At 46.4% G+C, this 16,939-nt stretch overlaps 1 protein-coding gene across 1 annotated transcript; it reads right to left on the reverse strand.

Moving 5' to 3' along the window:
- Positions 1-795: 795 nt before the first annotated feature.
- On the reverse strand, positions 796-15,084 carry SLC22A7 (solute carrier family 22 member 7). The gene is made up of 10 exons (XM_053938941.1): positions 14,707-15,084; positions 12,152-12,255; positions 7,970-8,124; positions 6,421-6,589; positions 4,559-4,676; positions 3,613-3,722; positions 3,304-3,518; positions 2,729-2,837; positions 1,153-1,359; positions 796-969 (listed from the first exon to the last, which is right to left on the reverse strand). Exons 1-10 carry the CDS (start codon positions 15,082-15,084, stop codon positions 906-908), a joined length of 1,629 nt encoding a protein of 542 aa, XP_053794916.1. The 3' UTR covers positions 796-905.
- Positions 15,085-16,939: the final 1,855 nt, after the last annotated feature.

A 16,939-nucleotide genomic window follows, 5' to 3' on the forward strand; every position in this document is an offset into this window, starting at 1 on the left:
ACTGATAGATAATTTGGTGGCTCATCTCTGTTGTTTGCATAATCAAGTGCGAGAGGCAAAGATATTCCCTAAAGTTAAGATCAATGTGTTAGACCAATAAGCAGAATGAAGTCCAATAATGGACTACTCAATATTCCATGCAAAGTTTTCTGTAGCAAGGTAGATTTTGAGTTTGGGGTTTGGGATTTTTTGTTGTTGTTGTTGTTGTTGTCATTGTTGTCTGTTTGTTTTGTTTTGGGTTTTTTGTTTGGTTTGGTTTTGGTTTTGTTTTCCTACAGCTTAAAGTATAATTCTTGCATACACACAAGATTTAAATGCAAAACCTTTCTTCTTCTTTGTGTATGTAGGAAAAATGCTTCCAGTTAACCCATTCTCAGTGGGACTTCTGCAAGTGCTTTTTTTCTGGCTTTGAGCCTCAGTGTGAAAACTGTCCAGATCTTTTTTAAATACAAGAAATATTTGTAGCTAAGTTTATGGTTTAAAATAAACCATAAATTACCACCCAGTTGGATTTATTAGAGCTTATTTGGGTTTGCATGATTCACATTTGGTATTTTTCTCATTGCATTGTTTCTTGAGGTGCATGAACCAATGGACTGTAGTTTCTGGAAGGCTGTGCACAGTTCTGAAATGTTTATGTCCAACAAGGCCAAAGACTGGAAAAGCTTAGCACAAGGTGCCTTTATTTCCACACCCTGTTAGACCTGAGCATCTTTGCTGCTGGCCACACCACAGAGTGGGTTAACTCCTGCCAGCTGGTGTCCTGATCTGCCTCCTTCCTCCAGGGTCCTCAGTTCCACTTCCCTTGGAAGTGAGATCGGTGGGCAGCAAAGGCTCTTTCCCTGGCATGTCAGAGCACAGCTCAGTTTGTGTAGTCCTTCACGGTGGCTGTCCCATGGGGTTCCTCACTTCAGGAGAGCCTGCAGTGGCATGCCCTCAGGAGCGGTGGCTTCTGGTGGCACTTTTACTCTGGAAGGCAAAAAATCATCTTTGGGCTGATGGACAGAAAAGCGGGAAGGCCAACAGCCCCACTGGGTTGTCCCTTCTTCCCCTGCCACCCACAGATGGGAAATTGCAGGCAGCAGAGAGGGATGTCCCCTCTCCCCATCAGAATCCACGTGCAGGGTGCAGGGCAGGATGGAGGTGACTCACTGTGGCTTCTCGATGTCCTCGATGCCCTCAGGAAGGCGCACGTTGAGCGTCTCCGGGAGCAGAAAGGCCACAGCGCCGCTGCACACCGCGACACCGCAGTAGGTCACCTCGGGCAGGGACCGCCACACCTCGTCCAGCAGGAACACCAGCGGGGCCAGGGCCCCTCCCAGGCGTGCCATGAAGGAGGTGTAGCCCATCCCATTCTGCCTGGAAAGGTGCAGACCACCATGGGAAAGATAGGGCTACTTGTGTCATGTCAGACTTATGCCCTCTTCCCTGCAATTTTATCTAAGTGCTGAGGCATTTTTCCCCCGGCTTTTCCCTCTGCCATTTTTTTCTTTTCTTTCTTCATATCTTCCTAAAATCATCATATTTCCCAGAGATCAACTGTAGCTACTGTGAGAAATAGATTTATGTCTATTGTGAGAAAGAAGCTGAAATTCCACACTAAGAATACCTTCTCTAAAGCTGTTTCCACTTTAAATGTCTAAAATCCTGACAGCATTTTCTAATAGTAAGACTAGTGAGTTTTCCAACCTGCTTAGAGCAAACCTAAGCTCCTCCTTCTCCCAGGTACTTCAGATGGCATACACTAGAGATACCTGTGAGCATTTTTGGTCCAAGGAATGAGACCTTGGAGAGGAGACCAGAAATAAGACCTAATTTTGAGGGGATAGATAGCATTTCGTCTCATGACAAGGATCCCAGGACCTGCTTGTGCATATATAGAACAAGTACTGCAGAAGGAATCAACAATTTTGTCTTTGTCAATGTGTTTGAGCATGAAAGATACAAATTGATCTGGGATAAGAAGTAGCAGATCAGTGTGACCACTTTGGTTTAAATGTGAATCATTCCCTGCACACAACAGATCCTTGAAAGCTAAAGGACTAAATGGCAGAGGAGGGTACTCTGTACAGGAAGGGACAGAAGTGAAGTAAGCCACAAGGCCTGCTGTGATTCATGAGGGTTTTTTCAGACTTGCACAAAGAAGTCAGTGAGGTGATTCCCTCCACCAGACTCAGCTATATCCCCACCTGTGCAAATGCTAAATCTAGTGTTATGTTACCATTACCCAGGTATGTCAAATAAGCTCTTTGTTTCCTCCTGAAAGGCTGGTTATTCCCTGCTTTAATATCATCCAATGTCTAAAAGACTCTCAAATGTGTGATAGTATGTGTCCCTTGTAAAACTTGATATTTCAAGTTATTGTTTTCAGGTCCTTTTAACAGTTCCTGACAGATTATGACAGGGAATGAAGACTTTACTAAGCACAGGTGCTTTATGGAGTGCAAAGATCTTCCCACACAGAATACTCCTCACCTTTCCATTCATCTTCCTGTCAGCACAACCAAACCACTCAGGTGAAAAAAGGGGTGGCTTTCTGCCTCTCTCTTGTGAGAATCCCTATATATAGAATCCCTATATAGAATCCCTAGAACCTGCTAGTTCCAGAGGCAAGGGGCCAGTGCTGCAGTGTAGTCACCAGCACATCCTACTGTGCTGACGGCCAAGGCCCAAGGGCAGCACCGCAGCCAGGCCCTGGGGCTGTGCTCAGGTGGGTGGCGTGTCTTACCTCAGAATGGTGGGGTAGAGCTCCGAGGTGTACAGGAAGACGGTGGTGAAGGCAGCTTCTGAGAAACCTTTGCCCACAATGGCCACTACTGAACGTAGGGAGGTGAAGGCTGGGGGAAAGAACAGGCATTTATGACAATGAGCTGCCTCTAGGAAGAAACTTACAGGTATAAGAAGGGAGAAAGTTCAGTCCTCCCACACACAAAACAAGGAGCTTCATGGCCCTGGAGCTGCTGTCACCAAAGGCTGTGTTTGTAGGTTTAGTATGTATTAGCCCAAGTGAGAGCTGAACTGATGACAGGATAGGTCCTGACAGTTCCCATTGGACAAAGTCTATAATTGAAATAGGCACTGTGCATTGCCATTGCTGGACCCTTTAGCAGTCACTTGACAGTGACTGGAAACAATCTGCTGTGACCAATATTAGGGTTAGCCCGCATTAGTGACCTTGTCTCATGGACACCCTTCATGTGGAGGATTTCTCTACACAGAATTGCCTGTGGACAAATCCACAGCTCTCCTTCTCCAGCACTGCACAAAATGGACTCCTTCCCCTTTAGCAGAAGAGCCTCTCACACTTGGGAATGACGATGTTGGCTCCTATGCAGGCTCCGGCCAGGATGAGTGTCCACGCCTGGCTCTGCCGCCGGCCAACTCGGTTCACCAGCACGTACATGACTATCTTGGCTGGAATCTCAATGATGCCGAAGACAAACTGGGAGAAGTAGATGCTGAGCCCAAAGCCAGTCAGGTTCATGCTCATGCCGTAATAAGAGAAGGCAACACCAAACCTGCAAGGAACGGGTGGAGATGGGACTGAGGGAAATCCCTCTGGGAACTGCAGGATGAATTCTCCCCTCTCCTCTGTGAAGTGACACTGCTTACCACACCACACCAGAACACAGAGAGATCTTCCTCAGGACCGGGGTCCTGAACAAGCTGATGCAGGAGTAACTCCCTCCCATGTTTTTGTCTGTTGCCATCCTTGTGAGGGCCTGGCAGAGATGGAAAGAAAAAAGTATCTCAGCTGCTGTACTGTTAGGATGCGGACCCCAGACAGGCTGGGGACTTTGCCCTTCCCAGCTTCAGATCCACCTTGGATTTTCCATACATTCCCTTTGCAGAACGATTCTCTGAACATACATTTTCAGAGGCATGCCTTCCTACAACTTTACACATTGCCTACTATTTTAGACCTCTTTTTCTTCTCATGGTTTCTTCTTCCCTCTCACCTACATGCCCCATGTAGCAGAGAGGTCTGTAGAGAAATGGCAGATGGAAAAGTCAGTGTTGGCCAGTTCCACCCTCTTTCCCATGTGGCTGCCTGCTGTTGTATGAAAAGCTAGCAATGAGCTTCATGCTTTGTTATTAGGAGTGCATTCATTTAAAGAGTAATTATTTATCCATCTACTTATATAAATATAGAATGCCTAAAAGTCAGGCACTGAGAAGAAGTTCTCCTTCACTGCGTGTGAAGAAGAAGAGACTACTTGTCCAAAAAGCTTTTTGGCAGTTGATTGAGAAGTAAGTACCAGCAGAGTTAATGAGTTCTACTCACTGTGTATTTACTCCAGTGTCCAGTCCACTGAGGCCTCTTGCCAAGGCAAAAACGTGTAGAAAGACACTCCATCTAATGGACAGAATTTCTGGCCTTATGGGAGCTGAGCTGGTGCTTCATCTTTAGTAATGAATTTCTGCTTTCTAGAGAAAAATGCCCACAGTGCCCTATAGAATATGCTGCAGGCTAAGCATTGCTCCAGGTATCAAACAAGTAAAACAGAGAGAGACAAAGTGGGGAAAGAAGAACATGTCTGGCTCTCCAGTTCCTTACCTCCGGTGAGACAGCAAAGTCTTTCCTTCCATTCATTCTTGCACATGTGAGCAGGTGCCTGTGGGCTTGCTTCACTTTGCCCTTGGCTATGAGCCACCGGGCAGACTCTGGGACCCACCTGCAGGTGCAAGGAGAGGAGATTGTTCCTGTTGGAGCTGCCTGTTGTCCACCCCATATCCATAGCTCTAGCATCTTCTCCATGAGACTTCCACCTCAGCTAAATATAACAACTGTGGTGCTTGGGAAGAGTAGTGGGGCACCCTTTTGACAGGTACAAGCTCTTCTACCCCTAAAGGCTGAGCTAGCTGAAGTTTCAAACTCTTACCAATTAAAACTGGCCCCAGGGAGTTTTTATTTACACATTTGTGCCTTCTGGGGCTCTTTAAAGTTTGAAATTGTCGGCTATTAAAAACCCCAATATAGAAAGGATTCAGTGAGCTCTATATCTACTTTGTTACTTGCTAAAATGATTTGGTTTTCACAATAATCAAAGCCTTCTGTACACTGGAGTTTCCCACTAGAATGGTCCAAGACCAGATCCCTACAATCCAATGTTTGAGGTTCATGTGCCCTCAATCAGATTACAGTAAAACTAATGAGCAACTGTTGTCACTATTCAAGCAGGAATTGAAAATTATGTGTAGAGCAAAAATGTTTGGAGAATTGGTCTTGTTGAAAGTTTTCATCTCCTTCCGACAGGTTTACAACCTTGGGAAATATAAAGAAGAAAAGATGGCATTTTGCACTCATTGCCACTGTCTCTAGAGAGTAATACCACGTCTTTTGGTTGTCTCATGTCTCCACTGAGTTCTGACATTGTGTCAATAATATCTACCGAGTGCTAAATTAGATTTTAATTCCATATTTCAGAGACTTTCAATTTTCTGCAATCACTGACCTTACGGGTGCTTGAAGACTAGAGTATAATTTGTTGGAGAACTAATCTCCATAAAAGATAGTAACATAAGAAGAAAAATCAAACAGTTATGATGAAAAGGGTGGGTCCAAATGCATCTGTGAATTTCAGCACTTCCAAGGACTCAGTTTTTTACGGCTGGTTGCCCTAGAAAGAGAGCAAAACAACTTGAACTAAAAAGTCAGCAGGACACGTATTTTAGTTGTGTTGGACTTGATCAGTGAAATACCAGAAGTTACTCTTTAGACTGTCAATGAATCAACTCTGTATTCTAATTTGTAATACTACACATGGAAAAAAAAAGATGGAAAAATTAAAGTTTCTTTGATTAAATGAACCATCTCCCATTTTAAGGCTTAGGAGATGTCAGGTATTCTTAAATAAGGCTACAGGGGGAAATTGCCCATAGAAAGCAGGTGTATTTGGCCCATCAGGATGGTTACATACCTGAGAAAAGCCTTGGGAAGCGCAGAAATAAATGAATTTGACTGAGCCTGAAGGTGTCAGTGGCTTTCATGGAAAATTTGGTGCCAAAAGTATCCTTCCCAGTGAGGTGGGGACAGAGAATGGATAAATGTTTTATCTTGAGTTTACCAAGGATTAAAGCCTGGATCTGGTTGAGTGTTCCTTTATTGGAATCTCTTTTCTTTACTCTGAGGCACGTGTGACAGAGCTGACAGCACCAAATCCTGATTCCACCTGTCATCCTAATGCCTCAGCCTCATTCCTGCCTCCTCCTTATCCCCAGAACTGTGACGTAACCTTGGCTCCTGGTCTTGCTGTAAAGGCAAAACCCAGGCCACTCCATATTTCCAGAGCTGCCACACTTGGGCAATCCTGGTACAGGAGACAGATGAGTCCTGCTCGTCCTGAGGCTGATGAGCAAATCCTAGGATCCACAGAGGAGGCAAATCCCAGTGTGCTTCCTTTCTGGTGCTGCACTCACCACAGGCAGACGATGCTCAGGAGACAAGGTCCTGTCACGGCCACCAGCAGCCAGTGCCATTCCCGCACCAAGTACGCTGCCAGGGCCAGCAACATGTTCCCAATGCTCCAGAAGATGCTGATCAGGATCCCGGTGAAGGTGCGGTGCTGGACATCCACCCACTCCATCCCTAGAAGAGGAAGGCAGCATCCAGCTGGGACATGCAGGACTTCTCCAGGAAGGGAGGGTCTGCAGGGCTTTTTAACAAGGGCAAAGCAAGGGATCCCTGGTCTTCTCCTTCACAAAGTTCCACTGTTTGGCCGATATTTGGAACATTTAAAATATTCAGCCACAGTACTTAAGCTGTTGCAAAACTGTAAGCCACTAAAATAAAACTTTAGGAAAAGAAATACTGGACATGTGTTAAGGAACAGTGCTAAAACCACTCGTGGTGATAGAGATTTTTTTTATCTCATTCAATAGCATTCACTTAGTCTTCTTCATCAACCAGATTTTTTTCCCCCTAACCATCTTGCCTGCACAGTTTCCCATTTCTCTGTCCACTCATTATTTCAGATTAAAGAAATATATTGAGAAGAATTGTTGTTCACATGGAGTCCACCCAGAGCAGACAGTAGCAAAAGTGTAAAGCCAGATGGGGGTCTCCTTGTTTGTGTGTGTGAACTAAAAGCCAGTTTTCCTCTGAAGGTTTGGACATCTTGCTACAACCTCTAACAATCAGAAATCCCCCTCCCAAACTCTATTATGACTTGCAGGAATCAACCTTCATAGCAATAAACAAACACAGCAGGCCTTGGGATTTGTCAGGTCTTGTGTGGGCTTTTCCAATACTGAAGCCATTTTAGCTTGATTTTGACTAGATCTGCAAAAATCCTGGAAATTTCTGCTGCAAATGTTAATTGTTCTTGGGTACAATACTTTTTGCCCAGTATATCCCAACTGTATTTACAAAATTATCCAGTGGTTTACTGGATATCCTGAAATCTGGAGCTTGTTTTTATTATGTAATTACCTAAATTCTTCAGCTTTAGTTTTGCCTAGCTCTGTGTGATTTTTTAAAAAAAATTTTGGTAGTTCTTCTCATTGTAAAATACAGATTGGCACCTTAGGAAAACTGTGAGCAAACTCAAAACTGGGGAAGTAGAAACACCCTGTACATGACACACCATCCTCTCATGCTGAGGACAGGGCAATGCTGCTGAACTGTCCTAACAGTGTGTGCTTGAACGGTGAGAACTTTGTACAAGTGGAAAGGGGCAGAGACTTTGGAGTATGGCTTTTATTGTGTTACTGATGACACTTAACAGGAATTGGGTAGCTTGTTGCAACAGAAGTATTAACAAGTGGTTGTTGTATTTTGAGTAGACTGTTAAATATTAATTAGACTAACAGCAATTAGTGATTTGGGATTCTTGCAAGAGGGAAATTGCACACACAGCAATTTCCAGACCCCTGTTCCTACCAAGTCTGCCCTGCCTGGCAGACAAATCCCTTCCCACCCCCTGCCTGCCAGGAGCCCTCCTGACAGCCACAGCCCCCCCACACTCACCCAAAGGCAGGACAATCAGGGAGAGGCCACTCAGGGCCACCCCGGTGAGGGTCCGTGTGATGGCCAGCATTGTGTAGGACACGGAGGCGGCACTCAGCATCCCAAAAACCAAGGAGCACACCAGGGACAGCTGGAGCATGGTCTTCCGTCCAAACCTGCCACGAGCACAGGCTGGGTTACAGTGGCTGGAAACCTGTCATGGGAGCAGGGTTTGAAATGGGCAAACCAGAGATTTTAGAGGAGAATTAAAGGATGCAGCATCCTGGAGAGGAGGAAATGGCTCTGGATCAAGCTGGTGCCACAGTGGTGCAATCCCATGCAGAGCCCACCCCATAAACATTGGGAGTCTCTGGTGGAAAGACCAGCACTGCTCAAAACAACAAATCTGGCTCTCCTGGCCAACACCACCACCAAAAGCAGTGATGTCACCTTCAAATCCTGTGTTGCTGTCACACCCTGCTCCCTCCAGTGTCAATGTCCTTCTCCCACGGCTTACTCAGGACTGGCCACTGCCACCACTCTCAAGGAGGAGACAAAGCCATGACACTTTCACCCTGCTCCTTGGAGGAAAAATGAAGGAATCCAATTGTCTGCCCTCGTGTGCAAACAGCCCTGAAATCCTAAGGGGTTTCAGAGGAATCTGCTAGTATATTGTTCCCCTGGGGTTTCCTTACCCCATTGTCCAGAGTCCTGTGTGGAGAGTGTGGAGAAATACAAAACATCAAATGCACACAAAAGCATGTGTATACACACACACACACACACACACACACACACACACACACACTCTCTCTCTCACAGACAGAGAAATATGTCTGCATGTATTTGTACACAACCTATGAAAATCTAAAAATCAAACTGGAGCACAAGGTGTTGGTCTCCTGATGAACATCAGCACTGCATGTTTGGAAAGCTTAGGCTCAAACAGCAATAGTAGATTAAGCCTGCCAGCAGGTGATATTCAGCCCACAAGGACTGAAATCCTGCTCTGATCCCAGCATTAGGGCTCTCCCAGTGGCCACCTGAGAAGGATGGTGGCAGAAATGATTGCTCCAGGGGAAAAAAGTGGCATGCCAGGACATAATGCCACAGTAGCATTCCCAAAAATAATCAAAAATTACTTCAGTCAGCAGCTGATAAATGAATCTACTAGCAAAACCCCCCAACTTGTGGCTTGGGTACAGGGAGTTTGCCAGATCTGCTTTGAAATTTAAGCTGAGATATTTTGTAAAAGACATCTTGATGCCCCTGGGTCAGAACAGGAAGCACACAGAAACCCACCAGAGCTGGATCCAGATTCCAATGGGTAACTGCCCAAAAAAGAAGATATATTTTGTAAATGAAGATTTTCCTTGAAAATACAGTAAGGAGGATATAAAACCATATCTCCTGCAGGAGTCAAGGCAGCTATTTAAGGAACCATTACCAGACTCTCAGCAAATGCACACTACTTGCCAGGAAAACCAGGACTGAGCTGTCAGGATTGAACTGCAGGATATAGGGAGGCTGCTAGAAATAATGCCATTAAAATTGTCTTCAAAGAGAGTGGTAGGAAAGCACAACCTCTGAAAGATTGTAGAAAATATAATAAAAGAAGCAGACTGCACAAGCATAAAAATTAATAAAAAAGACATTTTCATTAAAAAAAATGAATCTGGAAGTCTGCCAAAGCATCATTGAACCAATTCAGTACAAGGACAAGGTACAAAAGAGTCTTTGGAGAAGACAGACAATAACAGAAACAATATATATGTATTTTTGCATATATTTGTTCATAGTGAAGGTTTTTGGAGGGTTTACCTGGGTAAAATTTGTCAGTAGAGTAGTTCTCAAATCCAAATATCTGTAATGGCTTAGTAAAAACCTGAACTTGAACAGTAGGAAAATGCCAGATGATTTTCCCCCTGGAGCACCAGAGATGAAATCTCTGCCTCACTGTTAACACAAAGAAGTGGGATCTCATCTCTGCCAGAGAAAAGGAAGGTTGCTAGTGAGAGGTCAACTTTAAAGAGATGATAGGGGAGATGTGGGGGGTGACATCTGAGGTTTAACCTAATGATTCTTAATTTTCCTCTTGCTTCCCTAGCCACTACTCATTGCTGTGTGGATGTTTGCCTAGAGCAAAATTGTGTTTAGCTGCATAATGCCAAAATCTTCCTACTGAGTAGCTGTGGTCAGCTCAGAACCTCCATTTTAAATGAGAGGTTTAAATTGTTTTTCTATTTTAGATTAATCTGCCCTGAAATTCTGTCTTCTGATCTTCTCATCCAGTCACAGAGTCCTTTAGCTCCTTCTGCAAAGTCTCCACACTCTGACCTCATCTCTGACAGTCTCAGCATCACCTCCTCACTTGCTCCCTTCCCAGATTATTTATAAATGCACTGAAAAACACAAAAATCCAAGCACAGGCTGCTCCCTTGTCATAATGGAGTACTTGCATCTCCTCTCTTCTTCCTGGCTTTTACTTATTTAGTCATGCTGAGACCTTCCTTCTCACCCTGGGGCAGCTTAGTTTCTTAAAGAGTGTTTGACAAGGAGACTGAGATGGTGTCTCCTCTGCTGACATGCCTGTTGATCTGTGCAAAGAAATCCTGTACATTTGTAATGCTTGGATCTTTTGGAAAGCCCCAGCTGATTCTTCACTGGTGTGTCCCACCTCCCCCTGGGACTCTGTCTCCACCTTTCAGAGGAGTTTCTGCCAATTTGCCTGGTGCAGACAGAGGTCAGGCTGCCTGGCACTCCTGAGATCTTATTTGGAGACCAGTTTAAAGCTTTTCTATCCCCAAGATGTTGTAGGGGATAGAACAGCATCTTCCTGCTCCTGGCATTTAACTGGTGTTCCTTTGGTGTATTTCTCTCTGCCTTCTTCTGTCAGCTTATTTCAAAGCTCCAGCTCCAGCACCTGCCTCTACACATTCTTCCACTGTGAGCAAGACTCATTTATGTCTCACACTACAGTCTTTTTATTTCCAGATGCTCCTTTTATGCCTTGATCCTCTGCGGGCTTCTCCCTCTCACAATCCATTTGTGAAACAAATTACTTTTCATTTTGTGCTACCTTGTGTTACTTTATTTTCTGCCATATTTTGTCCTACTCCTTTTCTCAGTTCTGAATTTCTCTCCCTCCAGCTGTGCTATAAAACAACTATAGATACAAAGCCAAGGCACACAGTTTGAAAATCATGCAGCTGTCTTGAGTCCTTGTACAAGTATACCCATGTACCCATGGGTAAAGATATGGATGTAAAAAATCCCATCTGCAGCACTAAAGTCTCTGGGTCCTTCACACTTCAGACTCCCCTCTGCAGTGATTTTGCAGCTTGCTGTACTCTAATTCCTCCCAGAGGAGGGAAATCAGGAAGCAGTTTCCCAATAATGAATAGTGTACAGAGAATAGCACATCTCAACTGTGTGTCTGGTCTCTCTGTCCTCTGATGGGTTTCCTGGTTTTGCTGTTGACAACAATATTTCGTTTCTTATCTGATGTCCTTTCTAGATTATTACTTGGATTTATTTTTCAGGTTTATATTGTCACATCCCAACATTTAACCAGACAGAGCAGATTTATTTGCTTTCTTCATTGCTTCAGCTCTTCCTTGAGGAATAAATACTTTCCTGCTCGAAAAAATCTCCTTTACCCCGATTCTCTAGGAATGACAGTCAGATTTTGCTTGCTGGAGACTCTTTTGAGCTATGGCAAGCATTTGCTCTGAGCCCTTCACTTGGGTGTCATTAGCCAGTTTGTGTATAATTTGCAAGGAGTTAATTATTTTAGCCTTTTTGTTGAGCTTTGTATCAATCAGCTTACTAATTTTTGGAGTGCAACTGGTCTTGCAGACTGGATTTTTTTTTTTTTTTTTTTTTTTTTTTTTTTTGACTAGATTTGGTTTTTTATTGTTCCTGCAGCAATTCTGACCACAGTCAGCAGTGCATCTGACTCCTAAACAAGGCCAGAGCTGCTTCTCTGGTCTGGGAAGCATTTACTGGCTCACGGGTCCAGGATCCCTGCATGGCTTCCCTGTATGGTTTGAATCCAATTTCCAAGGGAGAGGCTGGATTCTGCCTTTGCAATTGCCTTTTCTCCTTTCCCCATCCCTCTGATCACCTATTGAAGGTCACATGTGTGTGGAATTCTTTCTGTGAAGCTGAGGCCCCGGAGGAGGAGCCTGGGAGGGGTCAAACCTGTCGGAAAGGTACCCGAACACCACGGCCCCCATCGTGACGCCGATGAAGAAGAAGGTTGCTGTTGCCTGGTTCAGCCCACGGTGCTCGCACACAAGGTCCCACTGAAACACAAGGCCAAAATGACACTTAGTGCCCAACTCAGTCTCTGCTGCCTTCTCAGGCTCCTTCATTCCAGTGGTCAGACATTGTATCTTGCAGTTTTTATCTGCTGAGTCTGGTGGATGGGTGGAATCCTGCACTAAACTGCCCATCACACAGTGCCAGAGTCTTGGAAAATGGAAATCTGCATCTTACAAAAGTCCCAGTTATCCATGCCCACTGTGACAGCCTCCCTGTGAACACTTCATAGAATCACAGAATCGTAGGAGATGCTGAGTTGGAAGGGACCCATCAGGGTCATCGAGTCCAACTCCTGGCCCCACACGGGACACTCCAAAAGTCACCCCAAGTGCTTGAGATTGTTGTCCAAATGCTTCTGGAGCTCTGTCAGGCTGATACTGTGACCACGGCCCTGGGGAGCATGTTCCAGTGCCCAACCACCCTCTGGGTGAAAAACTTTTCTCTGATATCCAGACTAAACCTCCCCTGACTGAACTTCAGGACATTCCCATGGCTCCTGTCACTGGTCACCACAGAGAAAAGATCAATGTCTGACCCTCCACTTCCCCTTGTGGGGATGTTGAAGACCTCAATGAAGCCTCCCCTCTGTCTCCTCCAGACCAATCGACCTCAGCCACTCCTCATATGGCTTCCTCTCCAGACCCTTCACCATCCTCGTGGCTCTCCTTTGAATGCTCTCCAATAGCTGACTGTCTCTTTTATACTGTGGTGCCCAAAACTGCACCCAGGACTCGAGGTGAGGCTGCCCCAGTGCAGAGCAGAACAGGACAATCTCCTCCTTTGACTGGTTAGTGATGCAGTGCCTGATGCAGCCCAGGACATGATTGGGCATCAGAAAACTTTCCTGGGTACCACGCATGGAGAGTTCCCCATTTTCTTCCCCTGACCTTTGCAAGACCTGCCCAGGTGCAAGTCTCCCCCAGCTCCCTCTGTTGTGCCCCTGAGACTGCTGTGGTGAGCTGGGCAGGGTGTCCCACTGCAGTGTGCTGTCACACCCCTCAGCCAACACTGGGGAATGTTGTGATGATAACCAGTTCCTCTTGCCCTGACCAGTTTTCTTGGAAGTTGTCTGTGCAGGGAAGAAGGAGTGCAGAGGGAAGTAAGGTCAAATACTTACTCGTAATACTAACCTATTGATTTCTTACTGAAGAGTTGGTTTGGACATTCATCCTAATTAAGTTAATGAACATAATTTTACTTTCTTGGAAGTGCAAATAATCACTAATCTTTACAGAATGCTGTGGCGAAGCCTCAGAGTTAATTTTCTCTGTGTGCAAATGTGGCAAAATTTAATCATCAAACCAGACTTGCAGCCTCTCTGATGAGGCCAGCTAGACCTTGAGCAACCTTTCCTGCTACAAAAGCAGAATTCCAGAGAAAGCCCTGGTCCCTTGAACGGGTCCCAAGGCTGCTGGCCCATGGGAGCAGCATCACAAGGCTCCATGCTGCCTCGTGTACCTCCTTCTACCCTTTCCCTCAGGACTGCTTCACATCTTTCTCCCCAGTTCAGTGCAGAAATAAGGTACAGAGCCAGGGCACACACGACCCTCACCTCTGTGCCTGATGAAAGCAGGAGTGGTTGGGTGGTGGGAAGGAAACACCAGCTCTAGGCTAAGACTTGTCCCTGCTCCCACAGAGACAATCAACACTACTTTCCAACCCAGCTGTGCCCCTTTTGCCTGACCCAATTTCCCCTTCCCTGAGACCTTGTGTGATTTGGACTGTTTCCCAAGGAAAGTAAAGCATTAACACCCAGAGGTATCACTGCTAGCCCTGGAAAAGTGTTTCAGAAGGTGGGTGGTTAATATTTGATGGGCAGGGACCTTTTGCAGGCTTGAGGTTATGGCTAGTTATGAGCTCCATCTCAGTGGAAGACCCTCAGAGAGAACATTTGATTTGGCAGAGATATATTGGTGGTAGGAGAAGAGAGGCAGCACAACACTGGGGAGAAGAGAAGGAAGGTGAAGATCAGTGAGGAGGGGTGGCCAAGGGAATAGAAGTTACAAAGTATTTGGAAAACCAAGAAAGGATATAAAAAGCTCATGTGAAACCCTGACAGGATGCAATCCTGTGCAAATATCATGTGGCCCACACACAGAAAATCCTATATCTGTGTCTTTCCCCTGCCATCTCACCCCCTCCCGAATCTCTCAATCATCTGGAGAAAATAAGATTATTATAATGAGTAATGTTGACATCAATCTAAGCAAGACAAGATGCTCACAAAAATAATATTAATAAATGTTAGATTGTAATACTGAGCTTCAAGAGAGCTTCCCCCTCCCAGGACATCTTCTCTGAACAGGTCCTGTCCACTGGTTACAATGCACAGATTCCCCTTGCATTCTGTGCACTCAGCAAACACCTCTCCATCTTCTCCTCAAAGCACAGAGCTAATTTCCATTTTGGCTGGATCACAGGCCAGGAATTACCTGGGTGGAGATGGTGGAGGTGAACTGCGAGCGGTCATAGACCCATCCATGCTGGCAGTGCTGGATGATGGATTTGTTTTCTGGTTGCAGAGAGGAGTTGAGCAGCAGGTGAAACTGAGGCTGTGAGAACATCTCACAGGAGCTGAAAGTGCCATCGGGCTTCCGAGGGATGCTGATGAGCAGAACTTCCTCCATGGTGAGATTCACAAATGCCTCTTGGTGTGGAATTGCACAGTGATGAGAGGGGGTAGCAGCAAGAAAATTGTGCAGCAGGAAATGCATGGGAAGGTTAATTCTTGGGAGGCAGAGGATAGCCAAAATCAAAATCTGGAATCTGCCAAAGCCCCCAGTTTCCACCAAGAGATCTTCAAATTTCATCTTTCCTCTGGAGTTTGCTCATTCAGAGCAGCTATGTACCAAGAAGCGGCAACATGAGCATGAAAAGCAGCCTCTGCTCTTGGAGCTCAACTTCCTGTGGCTTTTCATACAGCCACCTCTTTGGACTTTGAGACCTTGCTGAAAGGTGTCAAAAGTCACAGTGGAACTCTCCATTTAGGGTATAACCAAAGAAATTTTCCTGTGTGCCCACAACACATCCCTTTCAAATGGACCCAGCACAGGGCACCTGATCTTTTTTGAGTCCTTTCCTCCTGCTGTGGTTTTGGAGAGGGACAACTACATTAGGAAGGGAGGCTGTGGGGACAGTACAGTGAGAGCACTCTCATTTCTCATTTGAAGGTCCTGCAGCAAACTCTGCCTGGTGTGAGCTGGTCACCAGCCAGACCCACCAGACTGTGACAGAGGCCTCTGGAAGAGCGGGGGTGTCCCACTGTGTCAGGGCATCCAAGGACACCAAGCTTGGCTGCTGAGCACCAGCTCAGTGTGTTCTGGTGTGGTTTGTGTCAAGCCATGCCCTTGGAGCAGGGAGTGCAGAGAGGCTGAAAGGCTGTCTGAAAGGGAGATGTGTCTCAGGGTGGATGCAAGCAGGGAGGTGTGCCCTTTGGGGTGAAAAGGTGGGTGAGGGCCACCTGCTCACCTGTGATCTGCAAAGAATGGAAAAAGTGAAAATGTTTCCCCCCAAAGTCCCTTTCTCCACCTGGAGAGGTGTTTTCCCAGGACAAAGGCAAGGAGTTGATGAGAGCCGCAGTGCTGGCACGCAGAGAGGCTGCACCTGTCATGCTGGGGGCCATGACATACTCTGCAGGGTCCAGCCCCGCGCTGGTGTGCTCTGGGGACTGATGTGAAAGCCAAAGGAGTGAATGTGCAACACCTGACAGGGTCACAGGTGCTGCTGCCTCTGCTGCACAGACTGGGGATGAGATGGGGCAGTTAAATTCAAAGCAGTGGGAGAAGGGGCTGACTCTGCCTGGGGTCCCTGCAGGACCTTCTCCTTCAAGTCCCTTCACACCCTCCTCACACCTGGGGACAAGACACGAGCCTGCTTCCCTTGCAGCAGGTGCTCCGGGCAGACTGGGCCCAGAAGGGTAACACATCCCAGAAGGTTGTGTCCTAAGCTCAGGGGGCAGAGCATCACACAGCAAGCAGGGCCAGCACCCTGCAAAGGCTACAACTGAAGAAGTACAGCAGTGGAGCTGCTGAGAGCTTGCTCTAAGTTATCTCCCACTGCATTTTCACCCTCTGTACCTCTCTCCTCTCTGTCTGTGCCCTCCCTCCTTCACCAGCCTCCTCCATACTCTTGGGTGTTGGAAGGTGCTGATGCATCATCTCAAGCCTTTCTCCAAGCGGTTGCCCTGGAACATGCTTAGCTTTAAAGCAGCTCCAGTTTGGCCATTCACCATGAAAACAGGGTCGTTTGGTGTTGGGATGCAGGCACAGCAAGAGTCTGGGCTCAGGAAATGTTGGAACTGGTGCCAACTGCCAGGAGCTGCCTGTCGGCGCTGCCTTGCCCTGCAGCCAAGGGCTGGGGACAAGGGGCTGTAGAGCAGCAGGTAGGGATGAGCAAATCCAAAAGAGCTTTTCACAGGGCTCCTGCTGTGGCTGATGGCCCAGACTATGTGTCGCCCAGACATTAAGTGCTGCGAGGGCACAGAGCAGAATAACACCACAATCTGTGACCTTAAGAGACCTTTTCCCTTTTCAGCAGCATACCTGGCCACCCATGTTTCACTAATGTGCTGCCCCAGTGCCATGGTTTGAGCTATTTCAGTGCTCATTCCGGGACAGGCACAAAGGAAGCACACAGGAGTGAAGTAGGGACACCTGACAATGCTGC

This window comes from Vidua chalybeata, chromosome 3 (assembly GCF_026979565.1).
Source record: "Vidua chalybeata isolate OUT-0048 chromosome 3, bVidCha1 merged haplotype, whole genome shotgun sequence".
Classification (NCBI taxonomy): domain Eukaryota; kingdom Metazoa; phylum Chordata; class Aves; order Passeriformes; family Viduidae; genus Vidua; species Vidua chalybeata.

Bases quoted from the DNA above. Each gene is read 5' to 3' on its own strand.
- SLC22A7 (XM_053938941.1), bottom strand. From the start codon at position 15,084: ATGAAATTTGAAGATCTCTTGGTGGAAACTGGGGGCTTTGGCAGATTC. The intron at 8,125-12,151 runs GTTTGACCCCTC...TGCTCGTGGCAG, and splicing joins TTCGGGTACCTTTCCGACAG to GTTTGGACGGAAGACCATGC. The intron at 1,360-2,728 runs GTAAGACACGCC...GCACCTTTCCAG, and splicing joins CTCTACCCCACCATTCTGAG to GCAGAATGGGATGGGCTACA.